Here is a 24,065-nt window from a genome sequence, read left to right on the forward strand (position 1 = left end):
GTGAAAGTTTATGCTCTAAACATCACACTCTCAGCTCTATTCTCCATTCAGCTTCCCAAAATCTGGAGCAAGGCTTATATTCTGCATCCTGGAATTTGGAAAAAATTTTCTCTGGGGAAATTGAACAGAAATGATGTAAAAATATTTATGTTGATTATTCTCCACAAAATAAGCCAACAGATCTCTCTACATCAGGGCCATGGTCATAAGTCCAGCCATAATAAAACAACCACAATTCCCACATCATCTGCATAAAGCCTCCAACATAAGCAACAGAGACCAAAGCCAACAAGCCAAAAATCAATTTGAAGGACACAAAGACTATGTGGGGATCTGAAAACTGTACCTAAACTATCCTACATCCTCAGAGACAATAGAGAAGATTTTTGAACTGATAAAGCAAAACAAGATGTTATAAGAAGGAACACAGAGAAAACTCTAGAGCTCTTAGAAATTAGCAGAAATGAAAACGTAGTAGAAGGATAGAAAGGATAGAAAATGAGCTGGACAGGAGCACCTGAGTGGCTCATCTGTTGAGCATCCAACTCTTGACTTCAGCTCAGGCCATGATCTCACATTTCCTGGGATCAAGCCCCCTGACCAAGTCTAGCCTTCCTTCCCACACCCTGTCAGGCTTTGTGCTGAGAGTTCAGAGCCTGACTGGGATTCTCTCTGTCCCTCTCTCTCTGCCACCACCCTACTCCCTGCTCGTGCATACTCTCTCTCTAAATAAATAAATAAACATTAAAAAAAAGAAAAGAAAAAAGAAGATGAGCTTGGCAGAAACTTCCAGACTGCAGACAAAAAAAACCCCAGAAAATTATAGAAAAAGAATAAGAAAATTAGAAAATCAATCCAGGAGATCCAATATCCAAATAATCGGCATTTTAATAAAGGGGGAAAAAGGAATTTATCAAAAAAATAACTCAAGAAAATGTCCCAGAAGTGAAGAATAAATATTTCCAAATGACGAAGCAGACCCACTGAGAATCTAGAAGAGATTGTAGAATCTAAAAGAGTAGATGACAACAGACCCATAAAAAGAGACTTTTGCCATAGTATTTCATAATACTGGGTACCTAAAGAAGATTCTAAAGTTTTGCAGAAATAAAGAGAGAAGAAAACATATTTATAAGAATCAAGACTTGAATAGAATCAGTCTTTAAAAAAAATTTTTTTAATGTTTGTTTATTTTTTGACAGAGAGAGAGAGAGACACGGACAGGGGTGAGACTGTGTGTGTGCGGGGGGGGGGGGGGGGAGGGTACTGAAAGAGATGGAGATACAGAATCTGAAGCAGGCTGCAGGCTCTGAGCTGTCAGCACAGAGCCTGACCGGGAGCTTGAACTCACAAACTGCGAGATCATGACCCGAGCCAGAGTCCGACGCTTAACCAACTAAGGCACCCAGGCGCCCCTAGAATCAGTCTTTTAAATAATTCCACTGAAAACTCAAAAACAAAGGAAAGATATCTCAAAATTCTGTCATAAAATTATTTCTAACCTTCATATCTTTACCCAGATGAGCTATCAGTTAAGCAAAAGGGTAAATGAAAGACATTTTAAGACATACACAACCTCAAAATATTACCTTCTATGCATCCTTTCTCTGTAAACTATTGTAAGAGTTGTTCTATCAAAACAGATGTAGTAAACAGAAGGTCCACAAAAGAGAAAGGAAAAGGAAACTCTGAGGTTCAAAGATGAAGGGAAAAATCAGGCTGAGTGAGAGCTGTTGGTCAAGTCTATAGAGACCAGACCAGACTGGGGAAATTCAGAAGATTCCAAGGAAATAGCCTCCAAAGACAGGAAGTTGGTAACTACCTAATAAAAGCATATTTAGATGAGTGTTACATGATAGAGGAGAAGTACATGGAAAACTAAGAAGGAGGGGCACCTGGGTAGCTCATCCAGTTGAGCATCCAACTTTGGCTCAGGTCATGATCTCAGTTTGTGAGTTCAAGCCCCCCACCAGGCTCTCTGCTGTCAGTACAGAGCCTGCTTTGGATCCTCTGTCCTCCTCCTCCCTCTGCACTTCCCCTGTTTCCAAACTCTCTCTCGAAAATATATAAACAGTAAAAAAAAAAAAAAAAAAAAAAAAAAAAAAAAAAAAAAAAAACTAAAAAGGAAAATGACATAAAACCAAAAGTTATACAGGAAAATAATCATAGTAAACCACATAATTCAATTACAAACAGCGTTTGTGTAGTCATGATTATGAAAACACACTATTGATTTCATCAAATTTGTGATCTATATATTTTTAGAGGCTAGAAAATTGAAAAATGTATATATGGGTACGTAGTGGTGGGTAAGGGATGGGGACAGAGCCAAATATAATTAAAAGAGAATTATATTTTAATCTTCCAAAGATGGAAGTCAATTTATAATGACTAAAATTGAAAATCCTCTCCAATAATCATGCTATTTATAGATAAAAAGATAGATATTTTCAAAAAACTGAAACAATTTTAAAGTGATTGCTGGGAAATGGAAAAGTGCATAGGGATTAGAAAACTTCTATTTTTCAAAAATAAACCTTATAGCACTATTTAGTTCTTTATGTACATATATTACTTTGATCTAAAAATTAAATTAAAAAAATAGGCAGACAATCTGAATTGGCACACAGAATAAATTAAAAACAAGTCAGGAAAACCAGAGGTCTGGAAAATTCTTGATTTCCTTCCTTGTCTTTGTGGGTCCTGGGTCCTTTCCTGTTTATTTCAGCTCTGTCATCACTGGGGTTGTCATATTAACCAAATCCCATTCTTTTCTAACCAAATCACCTTCCTATCTCTGGGAATCTCTCCAATGACTAAATTAGCAGTTAAAGTCACATAGCTATAGAAAGTCTTTCACCAAACATCAGCAGCCAATGAAAGTTCCCTTTGGGTAAATGGACTTACTTGAACACACTTGTTTCAAGATGCAAATTTCTCCAAAATACAGGTATATGATTTTGTTTCTTTAGTAAACAGTAATAACAGCAATGACATGGATATTTATACTTCTGATTTAGGCTGAAGTAGTTCTAACCTTGTCTGGCCTCTAAGAATAGAATATCCAAACTTTATCATTAAATTCTACATGTGGTACAGTTACTTCCAAACCATTTGAATCCCATTTGGTTCTCTTCTATACCCAATGAACAAAAAGGGATTGGGAGGTTGCAGTGAATCCCTTTATTCCAGGACCTACCCATGATTGTGGGTGAGGAACACACACAGAAGTATTTTCAGTGCCTTTAACCCCTGGTTCTTCCTAATGGCCGCTCTGCTGCCCTCCCACTGAAACAGTGTCAGTCACTTATCAAGGGGAGTATGCACATAGCTAGGAACAAAGAAAGCAGCATAGCTTTGAGTTTCAAATTAGACCTTTTTTTAAGCCCTTAGCCAAAACAATAATCTTGAAAGCATAGATCTCCTTTGCAAGTGCCAGGCCCTTGAGACAGCAAATGGCTTTTTTGTTATTGTTGTTCTTGTTGTGTTTTATTTTTACTGTTAAAATCTTAGCTCTTTTCCCAGAAAATATTGGAGGCAGGGGGAAAGGCAATGAAACATAAGTGGGCAGAATAGCAAGAAATATAGATGAAAAAAGAAACTTGAAATAGGGTAAGGGGAAATCCAAGAGCAACAGAGAAGTGTATCCTGCTTCCCATCCAGAACTCTCTGGTACATGGCAAAGAGTAAGGAGTGCAACCATAGGACAGATACAGCATGAAAGACACCTTCTGAAGGGCACCTGGGTGGCTCAGTTGGTTAAGTGTCTGACTCTTGGTTTTGGCTCAGATCATAATTTCATGGTTCGTGAGTTCCAGCCCGGCATCAAGCTCAGCGCTGCTGGTGCAGAGCCTGCTCTGTCTCTCAAAATAAATTAATAAACTTTAAAAAATATTTAAAAAAAAAAAAGAAAGATACCTTTTGAAATATGGAAAAGAGTGAGGTGGTAGGTCACAAACTAATTGAGCTCTGTACAGAAAAATGAAGTCAGCCACATATTCATGTATCTAAGTTCTACTGTATAAAAATTTAAACTCCCCATTAAAATACTTAGATCTGGAGAGCTGGTATAGTTTTGCTTTGCTCTGAATACACAACCTTTTGAATATGGAGTATCAAAACCCAGTCACTTGTTCAAAAAGAATTTACTGAGCACCTACTATGCTCTCATTATACCAGATATATAGAGGTGAACCAGACAGACAAGTCCCCTGCCTTCATGGCTCCCACTTGAGCTGGGAAGACAAGCAGCAAATATGTAAAGAAAGAATTAAAGAACATAATTATAGCCCATAATAGAAAGATAATGATACGGAGGACAGAGACACTTTAGACAGATTAGGGAGGAAACTTCTCATGGCAAGAAATCGGAGAAAAGGGGCATATCTTATTAATCTCTGATTACTTTTCCCACCACAGAGCTAGGAAGAATAAGAGTTTATCTTGAAGAGTCTCTTCCCTCATGGCATCATCACCTTAGCCCCTTCCCACCCCGGCCTACCAAGCAGCTCCCCACGCTCCAAATGTTTTCTCTACTCTGCTCTGAAATCTCAGCCTCTCTTTCTTCTTCACTGTGACAGTGAGCTAGTTTGAAGCTCAGTCCATGCTGGTGTGCTGACAAGAGACTTACATCTTTCAGAGAACAAAGTGGCAGTTGTACAGGGGACTTTTGGAGGGAAAGACACACAAAATAGGGACCATCAGACAAAATGATCAGGGAGATATCTAGAAGTTGTCTAGCTCCCCTAAATCACTCCTTGGTGGGGGACAGTACTCAGCCTCAGATCAAGAGCTGCCCTCGATCTTTCAAAAATCTGTTCCCAAAATCACACTTTCCAATATTTAAGAGACAGAGTATAATGATCCAGCAAAAGAAATAGAAGAAATAGCCAGAGAAATGGGAGAGAAACCAGGGAGAGATAAACATCAAGAAGCCAGAGATGTTTCTGCATGGATGAAAAAGTGTCTATGAAATTTAGCAAATGTATTTCAAGTGGTGGTAGGGGAAAGAAGTCCACTTTTTAGGTAGTAAAATAAGATAAGAAAGTAAAGACTCATACTTCTGGAAGCTTGCTTTAAAAAAAAAAAAAAAGAACTGGTAGTTAGATCACAGGCAAAGAGAGTGTGAACTCGAGTGTTCTTCTATTCACATATGTGTATTTTTTTGGATTGAAGAAACAATGAGCACGTTTACTGGCTGATGAGAAAGAGCCAGTAGAGAGCTAGAGAGATGGAAAACACAGCAGAAACAAGAGCAAATAATTGGAGGAAATAAACATTAAAGGATGAAACAGATAACATGACCATACCCTGGACCATCCACACAATTCTAGACTCATATACATTAACTGCTCACTCAACATCACAAAGGACCATTCCCAATTTAGCAGTTGCTTGCACCAAAAGCCTAAATTAAATCCAGACTCTTGCTTTCTCTCTTATGTTGTGGGTCTTAACATTTGTCCAGAGTCTAACCGATTCTAACTACCACTGCCATCATCTTGCACCTTGACTATTACCCTATCTGCCCTCTTCCATCCTTTATCTCTTGCAGTCTGTTTTCCACACAGCCATCAGATTGATCTTTATAAAACATAAGACAAATCATGCCACTCTTTGGCCCCAAACCCTCAAAAGCCTTCCCATCTGACTTGGAAAAAAAGTCACTAATTTGACCTATCAGGTCCTGTGTGGTTTGGCTGCCCCCTCACTCCCAACCTGCTTCCCTCTTCCAGCCAGTCTTTGTAAGAGGGTCAAGAAGGTACAGGGACGCATGTCTGCTACAGCCACCCTTTCCTTTTCAGAGAAATAAAAGAAAGGCCATCTGCTGAAATAGGAAAGGGCAGTCAGAGATTCAGGAGAGCTGAGAAGAAAACATTAGAATTGCACAAGAATAGCTACTCAGCAAAATGTGAGAGGGAGATGACCTAAAATAAGCAAAGATTTGTAAGATTATGAACAATGTATTGTAGTGGCACCTGTTCACATAGCTGTGGTTTACTCCAGCCAGTTCTCAGCAATCCCGAAACAGGAGCAAAAGAGGCAGGTAGGTAGATCCAGATTGGAATTTTTTAGGACACAGTGCAGTGACAGGACAAGGGATGATAGAATCTAGAATTCTGGTGTGTGTCTGGGATTGGGGGGGGGGGGGGGATGGGGGGAAGGAAGAGTGCTCTCTGGCTAGCTCCCCTAAGAGAAGAGAGTTAGAAAATACACCTACTATGGGGTTCTTTTGAGGCCTTTTCTAAGAAAACTGAAAAGGCAAAGTCATAGCCAGCTTAGCATAAGAAAAGCTCCTGAGGTCAACACCACCCATCCCAAAGTCTCATTAGAAGAGTCGCCTGGAGTGCCTGGGTGACTCAGTCAGTTAAGCATCTGACTTCGGCGGAAGTCACGATTTCATGGTTTGTGAGTTCAAGCCCCGCGTTGGGCTCTGTGCTGACAGCCTGGAGTCTGCTGCGAATTCTGTGTCTCCTTTTCTCTCTGCCCCTCCCCAACTTGTGCTCTGTCTCTCTATGTCTCTCAAAAAATAAATAAATGTAAAAAAAATTTTTTTAAAAAGAAAAATCAACACCCATCTCTTTTGCCAAGTCTTAACTAGAGGTAGGAGTTTAAGTGTCCTTCCCTTACATTCATTTTAAATCAGTAAGGCTCCCAAATTAGATTTTCACAGATTAAGACTTTTGGGGGGTTGTTAAACATAAATTCAGCTTTAAAGAAGAGAGTGTCTAAAGGGCTAGCTCAGAACTAGCTTCAGAGAGAATCTTTTAAAGCCTCCAGTATTTCCTGACAGTCAACCAGAACATAACTCTCATCCCATAAAAATCTTCCTATCTACACACACAAAGCCCAAAACTACAACCATGTACCTGGCACCTCTACTCCCAGGGAGGCCTGATGCAGTCATTGCAATTTATGTAAATATTATGTAAAGACGTAAGAAGCAGTCACTTAGGAACTGGCTTAGAAATTGCTCCAAAGAAAATCCCCTGTCTGAGCATACCAAAGCAATTCTTAAATCCATACATAAAGCCTTCTGGGTATAACATTTATTTTAGCAAATTCTAAATATATTCATATGTGGACTTGTTAGTCTTTCAACCTTTGAAAAATTTTGTAAGTATTTTGTTTCCAGCAAAATTAAAAGTATAAACCAGTTGACCCTTGATGCCACATACATAAGGATCCTGTAAGTCCCCAGTGCTTTCTCTCTAGCAGAGCACAATTTCACCCACCAGGCAACCACCCACCTTGGGCAATAGACACGTTCATAGGAATCAACACAAATTTATTAGAAGGTTACCATATAATTTCATAAGTAAAATTCTTCCCTGGCTGAGATCCCTGTTCTTAGAATGTGGGATTTCATAAAAACGTCTTTGCAAGTCAATTTCCTTTTCTATCTTGTAACATGGAAAGAAAACTCCAAGTGTATGTACCCTACCTAATAGTCTAATGTATATATATTTTATTGAACTTGAATGGTGATTTAGAAAAAAAAAGGCAACATTAGCAGTGAAAAATATTGTGTAAGCGTTATCTGTCTGCACTAAGTTAAATTTTTCTTCATATTTTCCTTCATATTAGAAAAAAAAAAGGTTTAGATCCCAAAAAGGCAAATTCCCCCATGTGATTCTCTCCCCTCAACTATCCAATGAAGCTACTCATAGAAGGTCACCAATGACCTCATAATGCTAACCAGACCTCCTGAGTCACTGTCCCATTTCTCTTGTTGTTCTCCCTTCCTTCTTGAAGTTGCAAGAAACTTCTTCTGGAGCCATGCTTTCTTTTTATCCTTCTGGGCTCTCTTCTTTATCCTTCTGTGGCTCTCCTCCCTCAAGTGTCATCCTTCACCAGCTTCATTCTGAATCTACCCTGCCACTTTCTTGACATCGGTTACTTTCTCCACCCTGTGATTCACAAAGAGATCTCACCATGTTTTACATCTCTGGAACCCCAAAATCACACTTTTAACTGTCTAACCTAATGTACATTACCACCTAAATGACCTCAGGCACCTCACACTCAAACATGTTCAAAATAGAACCATTCTCTTCCCCCAGGAATAGTTGCTTCTTTTTTCCTATCTCAGAAAAGAACGTGGTCATTCACACAGCTGAATTAGCCAGAAACCTTCCAGTCCTTTTGGATTCCTCTCTCTATCATATTTGACACATTTGTCCACTCACCAATAACAACTTAAAAAAGCATTTCAGGAATTTTATATACAATCTATTTTTGAGTATTCCAAAAAAACTCTGCAATGTAGTGATCTCCATTTTACAGATGAAGGTCTAGATAACTGGTGTAAATTCTTAATAATTGAACATAGGTTTGTCTGACTCTAAAGTCCATGGTCTTTTCATAAACCATGTTGTCTCCCTAGACTGTGGGAAAGTATGAATATGCCGCACCTGGCCTGCCACCTGCTTAAAGTTTTATTGGAACATAGGCATGCCCATTTATTTATGTCTTTGCCTCTTCTAACACTGCAACAGCAGAGGGGCACCTGGGTGGCTCAGTCAGTTAAGCATCTAACTCTTGGTTTTGGCTCAGGTCATGATCTCACATTTCGTGGGTTTGAGCCCTGCATCAAGCTCTGTACTGATAGTGCAGAGCCTGCTTGGGATTCTCTCTCTCCCTTTCTCTCTCTGCCCCTCCTCTGCCCATGCTCTCTCTCCTCTATCTCTCTCTCTCAAAATAAATAAACATTAAAAAAAAAAAACACTACAATACCAGACATGACTGGTTGCAACAGAGACTTGACCATGAAGCCTAAGATAGTTGTTAACTGTCCTTTTATAGAAAAAACAATTTGCTGGTTCTGAAACTGCCACCTTCCATATCCCTACCACCTCAATTTATGACTTCCTGAATCATTGCAACAGCCTCCAAACTGGTTTCTCTACCTGCAGCTTTTCTCTGCTCCAATTCATCCTCCACACAGAAGAATGAAATTCTTCTTTATCTCACAACCTTTAGGATAAATGATAAACTCCTTGCCAGGCTATGCAAGTGAAATACATGGAGTTCTACAAAAGGGCCAAGCCATTTCATTCCTGTTTTTTTCACATATGTTCTCTTTATTTCAAAAAGTACCGAAGTCCAGTATGTTTTTCTATTCTAATCTCATGAGTCACTTCCTCCCAGAAATCTTCCTGCATTCCTCAGGATAAGTTAGGTAAACTTTTTTCATTCATTCAACATGTTTAATGAGCATAACTTTCAACTAGGCACAATACTTTGTGCTAAATATGTAATGACAAATAGGACAAACACATACCTTGTTCTTACCTGCTCTGTAGTTCAGCCCAACTTCTTTGTTCATCTGTTCAAAGTCTTAGCTTTTAGCTCACCGTATAAAGACAAATAAGAAGGAGATGACGATGGAGAAGTAATGAAGATGGGGAAAGAGTTGCACATGGAAATGGGGACAGAGATGGAGATGGGGATGGAGATGCAGATGGGGATGGGAATGGGGAAATAGTTGCATGTGAAAATGGGGACAGAGATGGGGATGGAGATAGGGATGGGATGGAGATGGGGATGGGATGGAGATGGGGATGGGGATGGGATGGAGATGGGGATGGGGATGGGGATGGGGATGGGGATGGGGATGGGGATGGGAATGCGGATGGGGATGGGGATGGGGATGGGGATGCGGATGGGGATGGGGAAATAGTTGCATGTGGAAATGGGAACAGAGATGGGGATGGGGAAGGGATGGATATGGGATGGGGATGAGGTTGGAGAAGGGGATAGAGATGAGGATAGGAATGGGATGAAAGGGGGATGGACATGCAGATGGATATGGACATGGAAACAGGGATGGGCATGATGATGGAGATGGGGCTGGAGACTGGGATGGGGATAGAGATGGGAATAGAAATGAGGATGGAGACGGAGAGAGAAGGCGGATGGACATGGACATGGACATGGGGACGGGGATAGAGATGGAGGGAATGAGAGAGAAAGAAAGATGATTCAGTGATTCTCTTGTCTGACACTCACCATACTACTAACTTACTGAGAGCCACAAAGTATCCAGGTTGTCTGCTTAATAACTGTCCGGGACAATGATGAATGAATTAAATAATTTTGAGTGATACTGAGACACAAGGTAGTTCCAGAGACCAGCTCTTTCAAAGAGACCAGACTAATTACTGAGCCACTGAGAAAATTTCCTGTTTTCTGGGAAAACTCAATCTTTATAGAATCTGAGAGGCTTTGTGAAAATGTGACTAGGCATAAAAAGAAACATGAGTATAAAAGAACATTCCTGCAAAAGATACAAGTTCTATTGTGATTAAGAAATGGAATAAAGTACACACCACATAGCCTTTTCCTAACTACCAGGCTATACATCTGCAACTACTAAACCATGAATAAAGGTACTTATAACCCTGAACTTTGTGTTCCACAAAATGTTTTTCCTCATAGGATACTCAGCTTATTAAAGAAAAGAGATTTAAAAAAAAAGAAAGAAAGAAAATCTTTTTTACAAGCAGAAGTAAAGCAAACACAAAGAATTGACCCAGTTTCCAAAATAAACATTAAGCTTAAAAGTCTCTCCATCTGGCTGAATCTAAAACCAGAAATTAAAATCAGCATGTTCACACTCCACTTCCTACCTACACCACAACAGCAAGGGCAAGAAAAAATTCAACATGTAACTTAGGATTGTATCTCAGTCACCTAAAATCTCATGTTAAGATCTGAAGAATAGTTTTTTAATATTGGAAAAGGGCAACAGTTCACTTTTATTTTTTTAAAGCAGCATTTCTTTAATATTTATTTTATTTCATTCTACTTTTTTTCTTCCAAGTTTTTTTTAATATATGAAATTTATTGTCAAATTGGTTTCCATACAACACCCAGTGCTCATCCCAAAAGGTGCCCTCCTCAATACCCATCACCCACCCTCTCCTCCCTCCCATCCCCCATCAACCCTCAGTTTGTTCTCAGTTTTTAACAGTCTCTTATGCTTTTTTTCTTCCAAGTTTTTATTTAAATTCCAGTCCACTTTGAAACCTGCCTGGACATCCGTGTAGGCCAAATATCCTTCAGAGTTCCCACTGGTCTGGTGTACATGCTTCTCCTTGGGACCTACTCTTATGTCCTGAAGCAAATGTCTTTCAGTCTATCTAGCTGCCTAATTTCTATTCAAAAAACACTCTTCTTTCCAAAACCAGTATTTTCTTTTCTCTACAAGGTTTCCTGACAGTGTCCCCTCATTACTGAATATATTCCATAAAAGATGCACCTTACTCTCAATAAAATTGGCAAGATATGTAATATACATGAAAAACCCTAAAACCGGTAAGTGGAACGTCTTCCATTTCATTATTAACCTCATTACCAACAGCCAACCCAACTCTAAGAACAGTGGCATAACTGCACTAACAGAATCTGAAATATTTGTTAGCACAGACAGGAATATTAAAAGTCATTTATTTCAACTCCTGCATTACACAACTGAAAAACTAAAACCAGAGAGATTCAAAGACTCTCTAAGGTCACACAGGCCTTCACCCTCAACTTATTCTATATTCTCCCAATCTCTGGGTCTCACCATTTTCTATTTATTTCCTTTTCCTATGGGGAGAGATAAAAGCAATGCCTATAATCTCAGCTTGGCTTTTATCTGAACTCCACAGAGAATGCTAAATTAGATCATCAACTGGAGAATATGGTGCATGGCATCAGCCTCCTCTGCGTGATGTTGAGTGACCAGTGTGTAACCAAGGGCTCCCTTGGTGGCTTAACCACCCACATGAAGATTCGAATTTCTCTTCATGCACATCTCACTAGCAGATGGTCCTGCTGTACTTCTAAATATGCTAAACCATTTGCCTGCTGCATTGTAAACCGTATCAGTCAATTACACAAGAGTTCTTAGACTGTTTGGGCTATCATCTATTACACCCTGTTTGAAAATTGCAGATTAGCGTTTTTACGACTACCTGCCTACCAATTAATCTCAGCAGTTTTCATATTTATAGTTTTTAGTCTTTCTTTGTTTTACTTTTAAAGATTTAATTTGCATGACATCCCACCAGGACAGATTCTGATTGCCATATACCACATGAGTCAGGCTGCTTCCATCTAGCAACTAAGCAGGCAAAAATAGGGAAAAAAAATGCTTTTAAATACAATAAGTACCCCAAGTCTAATCTTATTTTAATTTATTTTCATTTTTATTTATTTATTTACTTACTTATTTTTGAGAGAGAGAGAGAGAGAGAGAGAAAGAGAGTGCAAGCAGGGGAGGGGCAGAGGGAGAGAGAAAGAGAGAGAAATAACCTTAAGCAGGCTCCACTTCCAGCATGGAGCCCAACAGGGCTCCATTCAATGACCTTGAGATCATGACCTGAGCCAAAAATCAAGAGTCGGATGCTTAACCGACTGAGCCACCCAGGCGCACCCCTGCAAAGTCAAATCTTATAGTCCTTTGAAATATGCCCTGTACATGTTTACTAATGTATTTAACAGTGTATTAAAACAAAATAGGGGAGCCTGGGTGGCTCAGTCAGTTGAGCGTTCTACTTCGGCTCAGGTCATGATCTTGCGGTTTGTGAGTTCCAGCTCCGCATCAGGCTCTGTGCTGACAGCTCAGAGACTGGAGCCTGCTTCGGATTCTGTGTCTCCCTCTCTCTCTGCCCCTCCCCGGCTCATGCTCTGTCTCTGTCAAAAATAAGTAAACATTAAAACAAAATTAAAAAAGAAAATTTTAAACAAAATAAAGCAAGCATATGAACAAAAAATAGAGAAAAAGTGAGAGAGAAAAAGAGAAAGAGAAAATTTATGGTTGGACATAGATTATTCATGGCATAAAGTTATTTATAACTTATATTTTATTTTATATGTTTCTTTTTTAAAAAAAATTATAGTGAAAGATGTAAGTGTATATATTTTTATAATGGTTGGATTAAAGAAAAATATAATTTATATGATCATTTAGTAATGAAGAAGAAACTAAGTAAGCAATTGCTTCTCTGATAAATCTTTAAAAGTGGATTCATAAAAATACATTAAGACAAAAGGATAATCATATCAGAAACATTCCATTCTCATATTGCTTTGTTTTATAGTCACCAAAACAAATCATCAGTGCACTAAGGTGCTTTCTGAATAGAAGCAAAATTAGTCAGTCTGCTAATCTTTGTAAAAAAGAAAATAATTAGGGGCTCAATAAGATTATACAAATGAAATGGATTAGAGAACATTTCATGAAGGCATCATGACATATTTACTCTGCAAATAAGCAAAGACATTACCCACATCTTGATCTTTAAAAAAAAAAGTATGCAGGGTATGCAGTATGCAGTTGAACTTCCGAGTCTTAATTTCGGCTCAGGTCATGATCTCGGTGTTTGTGAGTTTAAGCCCTGCATCAAGTTCTGCACTGACAGTGCAGGGCTTGCTTGCAATTTTCGGTCTCCTGTCTCCTCCCTGTCTCTGTCCCTCCCTTGCTCACTCTCTCTCTCTCTCAAAAATAAATAAATATAACATTTTTTTAAAGTATGCTATTTTCCACAACTGCTGTAGAACTCAACACAAAAATATCTTTTCGCAAATGTCCTCTGGCAGTGAATTTGATGAATGTCAGCAGAGCTGTCAGGTTCATTCATGAATGGACAAATGCAGAGAAATGAGAGAGAGTTAACTACCCTGCGGTAGTGTAATGGCTGCTACCAGAGCCATGGAGTTCTACCCAAGGCATAGAGCATGCCAAAGCTGAGAAGAGACAAAATTGAGATAAAGAATGCATGGTGGTAGATATATGTTGAGAAGATCCAAAAAAACTTTTCCAGTTCTATAATCTGAGCAAGGTGATTCTCCATCTTGGGCAAATGATGGAACAAAGGATTTAAGTCTAGTAAATCTCCGGGTAGCAGGAAGAAGAAATACCCTGGGATCCGGCTGATGCAGAAGGGATAAAAAGGGAACACAGAGTGACTGGAATTGAAGGGAGGCCACAGTCATAAATTTTGTCTGAAGATTTGTCTGATAGCAACAAGGAGAACCTTGGGACTGTGTTCCTGGATGGAGTCCGCATGCAATTCAGCATCAGGGGGGAAGGACCTACAGGTCAGAGAGGAAAGCCCATTAAAGAAAGAAGAGGGCTCAGAAAGGACCTAGGAACTGGAACTGTTGCCATTAAAATTTCTCAATTTTGCTAGAAGGCATGGAAATTTCAGATGACTTTCTCCAGAAAAAGAAGCTATGATTTACAAGTAGTGATTACTTCTTCCACAGAATATAGGCATTTTTCACAACAGAATATAGGCAGCTGGTATCTCCATCAACGTTTTGATAAAATACTTTTCTTAGTTACTGTGTTAAAAGGTTGTAAGTGGTGCTTCTCAAACAGCCAGCATGGATTGACTAGAATCTTAACACAACTAAAAGCATGAACCTTTCTGTTTTCTATCTCCCTCTTCTCTTACTCTCCTACTCTCCTTCCCCATCACACACACATACACACACACACACACACACACACACACACACAGAGAGAGAGAGAGAGAGAGAGAGAGAGAGAGAGAGAGAGAGAATGGGATGGACGCTAAATCCCTGGCTGTATCTATGGCTGATAACACATATTGGGAACAGTAGTAGTTTGTTTTGTTTTCCTTGGTGTTATTGTAGGGGGAAAAAGTGATACTAAGACTACAAATAGCTTCAGTAGGTACATTTGGTTGATATTTTGAGCTTGTGTGTCTAATAAATTTTGGAATTGTGAGAAGTTACTGTTATACTTCATGGGTCTTGACAGTTTTCTATCAACTTCTTGGGTTGTTTCAAAGGAAACATATCATTAAATTACTAAGGACCCAAGGACTAAATTAAAAGGCATCTCCCTGGGATGATCTTGGCAATAGAAACTGGACTTTGAGGCATAAAAAAAGAACAAAAACAAAACCAAAAACAAACAAACAGCTAAAGTCAACAGACAAAAAAAATGTCAGAAGCTAGTTTATGAACAGAAAACTACTGCTCAGGTGTTAAAAGGAAATAGCAGAAACTCAGAAAAGAAAAGGACAAAGTTTGAGACTAGGTGTTCATCTTGAAATCAAGACAAGAACTAAAGAGAAAGAAAAGAAGGAGAAAGACATTTAGATACAGCAATATAATTGGCCACACATGAAGTAGAGAAAGGATGGGCCCAAGTGAACCGAATAAAGTTTTGTTGGATTTCAAGGGGTTATGATGACTGAAAAAAGCCAATTTCAAAAGGTCACATTTTTCATGATTCCACTTACATAACATTCTCAAAATCACAATATTATATAGGTGAAGAGCAAATCAGTAGTTGCCAGGGTTTAGGGATGCTTTAGGAGAAGGGGTGGGTATGATTATAAAGGGGTAACATGAGAAAGGTTTTTGTGGTGATGGGACAATTCTGTATCTTGATTTCAGTGGTAGTTACAGGAAGCTACACATGTGATTAAAAAAAAACAGAACTATACACGCATGTTGTATCAGTGCCAATGTTGATCTTGTGCTGGATTACACAGGATGTCATTATTGGAGGAAACTAGGTAAAAGGCACAAAGGCCCTCTCTGTACTATTTTTGCAACTTCCAGTGAATCAATAATTGCTTCAAAATAAATTTTTTTAATCTAACTACGCTCAAGTGTAAGGCAAAATGCATTATATAATACAAAAAGTAGTATAGTAATAAATACCACATCTGACAAAATGTCTTCTGAATTTATAAAGCACCGATACATCTTACCAAGTTGGGTATATAGACAACAGTTTAAGAAATCATCAGGATCTTTTTGTATGAAGAAACATATTTCTTCCTACAAGCCTCTGAAGAAGACAGCACCTGGAATTCTCAGTCTACCTCTTTAAACAGTGAGTGGAACCTGTGCCTTCTTGTTTCTGTACCTGCACAGAGGAGCACAGAGACGGAAGCTAAACTGCCAACATTGGTGCTCCAATAGCTATCAAATATTCTCACCTCTGAAAATGTGAAAACTGCCTTACTTTGACCTAAGACATTGACTTTTCATAGGCCTCTTGATACTCCTGGACTCTTAACATCTTTCCCATCATTCACAAAATATAGGGGTGCCTGGGTGGCTCAGTCAGTTAAGTGGCCGACTCTTGATCTCTCAGGTCATGAGTTCAAGTCCTGCATTGGGCTCTGTACTATCAGTGCAGAGCCTGCTTGTGATTCTCTCTGACTCTCTCTCTGCCCCTGCCCCACTCATGCTTTTTTTCTCTCTCTCAAAATAAATAAACTTTAAAAAAAATGTAAACCTCCCCAGTATGGAATCTCAGAAAGGAGGTCTTATACCACAAACCAATGACCATGACCTAAAGGCTTAACAAGTACTAATAACACTAATCATACCTCCAGTACAATGATCTTAAGGTTACTCTGGGGGGTTAGAATTAGGCTTGGATAAATCATCTAAGTCAACTTGAAGGGGTAGATAATGGTGAAGTCTCCCCCATAATCTTCTTTTAAAATAGCTTCTTTGATACGTATTTCCTTAATTTCTGATCTGACACAATCCAGTCTCAGTCTGAGTGTAGAACACATGGTCTCTCAACTCCTTTAGAGAACATTCTAGTCCCAGGAACACCATCCAGGCATTTAGTACTCAGGAAGCCTGCTAACTCCCAGATACTTTTGTCATTGCCAAATGAGCTCGTATTTACTAATCCTTTAATTCTCTCAAAGGAGCATATATTAAACCTAGAGTGTTTATTAACCTAGAGTGTTTGCTACGGAGACTAAATTTATGAAACTTTTATTCTTCTTAATTGTAAAAACCTGCAGAAAACTATCCTGAAATCAACGTTAGTCAAGAATTCAATTACTAACTAAAGTATTTTCTAAACTATGTATCACCCATCATATCCTGGCTGCTTTTTTTGGAATTTAATACACTGCCAACAAAACCTATGGGATGTGCCAGATGCTGCCTTTCTAGATGCTGGTTTCCCTTGGAAAGAGCTCTGCTGGTTACAAGGCTATGAACAGAATTAAATCAAAGAGTTCCCATTCCGATTTTCGTACCACTCTATCAACACTGTTTTTCATGTGCTCAATACATTCTGAAAAGTAAAATGTATTATTTTGCATTTTATTTTCTAAGGCTGAATAAAAATTAAACCAATGCAAATAATATGGAATAAACACCTTTCCGAAGACAAAGTAGTTTCATTTTAATCTTGTTAGAGACTGGAGCCTGGAAAACCACCAACAACGATAATTTTTTGGTAATTAAAAAAGAAAAACGAGATACTTACAGCCAACCATCATCATGGCCACTGAAAACATCTTCTCCACATCGGTGGTAGGAGCTATGTTTCCAAATCCTATGGTTGTAAGGCTTGTCATGGTAAAGTAGAGAGAGGACACGTACAGAGAATCCTTGCTGGGTCCTCCTTCCCATATCCCTGCACTGGTATTATATCGATACGGAGTCCCAATGCTCAAGGCCAGCTGGTAGAGCCAACTGTCTATTTGGATCGTGTTCGTCACTTCATCGATGACCTCATAGTCCCCAATGCTGTACCATATGCAGGCCAGCCAGTGGGCAACTAGTCCAAACACACATACCAGGAGCACGAGGACTGCGGCTCCATACTCTAGGTAATGGTCCAATTTCCTAGCAACACGGCCCAGTCGCAAGAGACGCACCACTTTTAAAGAACTGAAGAGACTGCTGATTCCCTAAAGAAAATAAAAGAAAAGAAATGACAGGACACTTTCAGAAAAGAAAAGGCTGGGAAACAATTCAATGGTTTACCCTCATGAACTTGATTGCCCATTTATATGCTAAGAACATACACATAATATAGCTATGACTTCAAGTCCACAAAAAAGCTAAAATGCTAAGGAAACTTTTTTCAAAAGCAGATTTATTTTTCCACCAAGAAATAAGATATTTCTGAATTATTAAATAAGACAACTTTTCATTAGCTGAGGAAGATCCAATTTATCTTCATAAGTGAAGTATAAATAGCACAGAGGAAAAAAAAAACAAAGGAGAAAATTGCTCAAATGCAATATATACAGAGCATAGAAATGGGATGATGAAATCAGACCTTTTATTACTTCTTTCCTATAAAACTTTTCCTCTACTCAAAAACATTTATTTTTACTTCCCATTTTGTAATAGCTATGAGCAGTAAAACTTCTGAAAAAGGAATCCCAATCTTACTGGCAAGCAAACAGGAAATACTTCTGTGCATACGGGGACAATGAGCAAATGCCATTGTTGCTTCCACTACCTCCTGTCACAGTCATGATAAGCACTAAATTTGTAGAGCTCTGAAAAAGTTAAGAGTTGAACGTAGAATGGGTACATAATCTACAAAATCCGATCATCCTTTAGCAATAGTTACAGAAAAGAATACCGTAAGGGAACAGCAACAAGGTAATTCATATTTTGCTCAGAAGCTTAAAATCCAAATACAGCATTATCCAAATGGGAATACAGCATCTACTGTCTTCAATCAATGAAAGCCCCGTAATTATTCTTTTTGGAAGCACATAATAAGCCATGTGGGGAAAGACGATAAATTCACTCCTGATGCAGGTAGGGAATATAGAGCTGTGATCTGGAAGCCTCTCGTCTGACCCTCACCTCCAAGACTCATGAAGACCATGACTCCCTTATTGCTAATTTTTTCTCCCAGAGAGGAGACAAGGAGTCTAGCATAACTTACCCTGAGCTTCCTTCTGACCAACACAGAAGAATTGGTTGGTATAGTGGAACAGATGTGACAGCAATAAGACTAATTTGGGCATTGTAAAGTTCTTGACAGTTAAGGTAAAAGGATTACTAATGTATTTGGTTATGTTCTACCCCATATGGTAGGTAGCATATGATTTAAATTTTTCAAGATAAATATTTGAAATAGAGAGAACAAAGAGAAGTAGAAACAAGAGAACTTGTACAAATGAAAGAGTAGCAGGAGCATTTTGACAGTTTTCTGTCTCAACCTCAATACCTTGGGCTCTATTTCAGTTCCTATTCTCAAATGCTGTGGCATCAGTACAGCCTTAAAATAAATTCTCATTTTGCTTGAACACTTGAGGGGGGAAAACAGATACCAAACTTTAGGCAGTTAAAAAAAAGCAGAATTATGAAAATTCAAAAGATGAATTGGCATAATTTACTGACAACAGATACTGAAAGGCAAGAGCATTGGGTGTTGTATGGAAACCAATTTGACAATAAATTATATTAAAAAATAAATAATAAAATAAAATAAAAGAGAAAAGAAAAAGAAAAAGAAAAAGAAGAAGAAAAAGAAAAAGAAAAAGAAAAAGAAAAAGAAAAAGAAAAAGAAAAAGAAAAAGAAAAAGAAAAAGAAAGGCAAGAAGAGTCAAGAGAGCTTGGAGGCTTTCAGAAATGGAGCCGTGTAATCACGAACAATGAAGACAAAAATAAGCAGTTCTTAAGCACTTCCATGGGCCAACCTCTGAGTTAGGCCCTGGGGACATGAACATAAATATGCCTTGCTTCTGCTCTGAAGAAACCCATAGTCCAAATGCATGACAAACTCAAAACAGCATTAAATTAAAAAATTAAAACAGTGCTGCTATGGACGTACTTCTCTAGCTAGCTTAAAATTTTAAAGGAACTATGATACTGCTGTGAAAATACTGCACAGAAAAGGTATTTCTACCTGAGTTTTTTTCTCTAAAAATGAAGAGAAGAAAAAACAGAGAGGAAATCGTTATCCTCATTCGAACTAAAAAAGTCACAACTCTCAACCAGAATGTGAAAATCAGGGCCTACTAGAATTAGGTCCAAACAGTGGCAGAGCAAACCCTCCTGATCTCTGACATAGGCAGAGCTCTCCAAAAGGAGATGGTCCACCCCAAAGGATACCTGCTCTGGACCCCACTTAATCAAAAAGCACCATTTTCTATGGCCATGATTAACACTACTTAAACATTACAACATATTTTGCAAGCATGCAAACTCTGCCACAGGTTCTATGACACCACTTTCTCCTGGGTTTTGCCAACTCCCCAACCGATATCTCTTTCAAAATCGTTTTCTAGGGCTACCCCTCTCCATGCTTCTGTGATGTGTTAGGGTTCTCATCATGATTTTCCTCAGCCCTCTCCTGGCTGATCTACTGCATATGCATGATTCTACTGACTTCTCTATATGGATGATTCACTGGTCCTGTCTCCTGAGTTCCTGACAGAGGCCAAATACTCACTATACATCTGCATTTAAATGTGTCATGGGTGTTCACAAGGTAATTGGTCCCACAGGGAATCCCTTGTTCCACTTGAATGAGTTCTCCATCACCAACTGTCATGAGTGACATCATTACCTGCCCTGTCCCTCAGACCTGAGGCTGAGCTTCCTGCCACCCCCAGCTGGTTATCAAATGTTATCACAGGACACGAGCAAGTGCTCAAAATACATCTACTTAATAAACCTCTCAAAAATTTCCCTTCTTCCCTATTCCCAAGGCCTTGTCTTGGTCATGACTTCATATTTTTTCTTCCTTGTGTCACCGGAAGAGCCTATCAGCCACCCTAGCTCTGTTCCTACTCCCTTTAATTCAGACCACACTACACAGCCCACCGGTCTGGTATATACTTAAATCACATCTATCTATTCATGTACCTCTCCAACCTTCACTGTTACTTCATACCTACAGGATTAAGTATTAGCTCCTGATACTTCTAGTCCCTCAGATTCTTAGTGCCTGTTCCACAACAACCGACCGCTGTGCAGTCTTCCCGTCCTTACCCCCAACGAACCCTGCAAGATTCATCTTTCTAATACACAGTACCCTCCAGGGACTCATCACAGACATTACATCAACCACAATCTCCAGGGCAGGCCTTCAAGGTGCCCAGCCCCACCTCTGTCTGGACTGCCAGGTCATCTCCACTATGCCTGTGCGTCTCAGTAGTGCTCCCATCAAACCAAACTCCTGTTTGCTCCCAAACATAATCCCCAAGGTTCACTTTGAGTTTGTCCGGAGTGTACCCTTCAAGGACTTGTAAAATCAGGAACTGTTATTCAAAAGTATTAATATGCAAATAAGCAAGCTTGCTTTATTTGGAAAGCTGTTTTAACTTTCTCATTCTCTATCGTTTTGTATTAAAGAGAATTTAATGCAATCATCCTCAAAACTCAAACTGAAACAACTTGCTTTTAAAATGTGATGGGGGCGCCTGGGTGGCGCAGTCGGTTAAGCGTCCGACTTCAGCCAGGTCACGATCTCACGGTCCGTGAGTTCGAGCCCCGCGTCAGGCTCTGGGCTGATGGCTCAGAGCCTGGAGCCTGTTTCCGATTCTGTGTCTCCCTCTCTCTCTGTCCCTCCCCCATTCATGCTCTGTCTCTCTCTGACCCAAAAATAAATAAACGTTGAAAAAAAAATTTTTTTTTAAAAAAATAAAAAATAAATAAAATGTGATGAAAGGGTGCCTGGGTGGCTTAGCTGGTTAATCATCTGACTCTTGATTTCAGCTCAGGTCATGACCTCATGTTCGTGGGTTCGAGCCTCACGTCAGGCTCTGTGTGACAGCACAGAGACTACTTGGGATTCTCTCTCTCCCCTTCTCCCTGCCTCTCTCCACTTGTGCGCACATGCACGCACATGTGCGTGTGCTCTCTCTCTCTCCTTTCTATCTCTCAAATAAACATTAAAAAAATAAATACATAAAATGCGATTAAATACTTAAAACTTGAAATCATGCAAACGTTCATCACCAGTATAATGGGTAAATAAACATTCATACATTTAGTGGAATACTATCCAAAAATAAACATGAACAGACTATCTATATACAATAACAAGAATAAATCTAAAAAACATCATGTTGAGCAAAAAGACCAAATACAAAAGAGTGTATACTGCATGCTTTCACGTACAAAAAGTGTAAAAACAGGTGTAATTCCTCTGTGGAATTAGAAGTCAAGATACTGGCTCCCTTTGTTGGTGGGGAAGGGTAGTGACTATGATGGGCATGAGGAGGATTGTGGGATTCTGGCAACATTTTGTTTCTTAATATGGCTAGTAATCATTACATGTGCTCACTTAGTGAAAATTCTTTGAGTTCTACACTTAAAACTGTAATTTTCTTTAAGCATGTTATATTTAAACATAAAAAATAACGTTAAGGAAAATCCAGCAGTCACTGCTGTGTTGTTAATATCTCACCATAGTACACAACTCAAATTCGTGATTTCTTCAGCATCATGTGATTTTTTTGAGGGAGGGTCATATTCAATATTGTATTAAAATAAGAGACTTTCCTTACTTATGATTCACTCTCACAACCTTTAGATTGGGCCACAAATAGTATTTAATTCCTTGTTTAGACCAGTCCTCAAAAAATGGACTCCTTCTGTACCAACACCTTTTTAATAACAATTTCTTGATTCTGTACTTTCCACCAGTTTTATGTGCTCATTTATTTTCTGCTTCATTTCACTCCACATTTTCCAGACCTTCTGTGCCCTCCTCTGAAGTCCAGAGGATTTCTGCCTCTATCCCAACCTCTGAGCTCTTAGCACACAAATCCCTGGGGTTCCACAGGTGGAAGAGAATTTCAAACACATGAAATGCATAATAGAACACAGCAGGGTTAATGGAGAACTTTCAGTCATCAGTCTTCTGCCTTTCCAGCTTATTTCCTTACTTGACAAGCCCCTCAGGCCACAGGAGCACAGCAAACAATATCCAGCACATATCGCTGAGGTATTAACTCCTCAATATTTTTATGGATTCCCACACTAAAGAGATGTGGGATGTTATTGGCATAAAAATCATATATTTCAATGATAAAGCCACCTAAAACACAAATCAATGCTCTCATTGGACCATAACTAATGATAGTAGGCAAATGGCTACTATCAGCTAATATATTTTCCTACCTTCTTCCCTTCTTGCTTTATAAAGAGAAAAGGGATGCTCCAAGAACTTTTTTATACAAAGATACGTGACAAATAAGTGGGAGTGACAGAGGAGGAATGCAGGTTTGTAAAATCCAGTGCATGGTGTTTCACCTACATCTTACATTCCCACACACAGGATGTTGTGGTAGATTTTTTGCAAGGAAAAAAAATTTAGCTGTGGTTATTTTCCTTCTTATATCCACACTGCTTGGCTGTGTGACTTTTCAGCTCCTCCCTCCAGGAAATAAGGTCATTTCTCCAACCCTTGAATCCAAGCTGGCCCTATGGTTTGCTTTGGCCAACAGCATGTGGTGTAAATGACTCTGTGCCCGTGCTAAGCCTACACCTCAAGAGGCATAGCACCTCCACTCAAGGTCTAGGAACCCAGCTTAGTTGCCATGTAAATACCTATGAGGTTTTTGAATGATGAAAGACCACAGAAGCAACCCTCTGAATCATCCATTTGAGCCATCCCAGATCAGTCAGCTACCAAGCAACTCAGCAGTTTACCACAAATGCATGGGCAAGCTTATCAAGATAAGTTAAACCTAGCCCAACTTAGCAGAACCACCTAATTTAGCCAAAAACTTGTGAGTTAAAGAAATGGTGATTGTTACTATCCATCAAGTTCTAGAGTAGTTTGTGATGCAGGGAAAAAAGGTAACTGATAATGGGCCACCTGGGTGGCTCAGTTGGTTAAGCATTTGACTTTGGCTCACATCATGATCTCAAGGTTCCTGGGTTCAAGCCCTGCGTTGAGCTTTGCACTTACAGGGCAGAGACTACTTGGGATTCTCCCTCCCTCCATCCCTCTACCCCTCCCCACCCTCTCCCTCAAAATAAATAAACTTAAAAAAAAACTGATACAAATGTGGGGAAAATATATCTGTTATGTGTTTATGTGCATAGAATTTCATACTTGGTATGACTTAATACTAGGGACTATATAGATTGCCACTAGATACAAAGGTCTCATTTTAATAAGACTGTCCAATATAGGTAAGATATGGGTATGTAAAATAAAATTTAACATATAAATGTTAGACATTATTTATCTTTTATATTTGGAAATGTGTCCCTATTCTGCTTTGAATAGATCCATGCCAATGAATATACCACGAGAATAGAAAACTCAAAAGAAAGAAAGAAAGACA

General features: G+C 39.0%; 1 protein-coding gene across 3 annotated transcripts in view; it reads right to left on the reverse strand.

Annotated features, from left to right (window-relative positions):
* KCNH5 (potassium voltage-gated channel subfamily H member 5) overlaps positions 1–24,065 on the reverse strand; it is a 307,440-nt gene that overhangs the window by 191,855 nt on the left and 91,520 nt on the right. For all 3 annotated transcript variants that reach the window (XM_007095216.3, XM_042989854.1, XM_042989853.1), the window contains one exon: positions 17,276–17,702. In XM_007095216.3, coding sequence (XP_007095278.1) covers positions 17,276–17,702 — 427 coding nt within the window. The remainder of the gene's footprint in view (positions 1–17,275; positions 17,703–24,065) is intronic.

This window comes from Panthera tigris, chromosome B3, assembly GCF_018350195.1.
Source record: "Panthera tigris isolate Pti1 chromosome B3, P.tigris_Pti1_mat1.1, whole genome shotgun sequence".
NCBI lineage: Eukaryota > Metazoa > Chordata > Mammalia > Carnivora > Felidae > Panthera > Panthera tigris.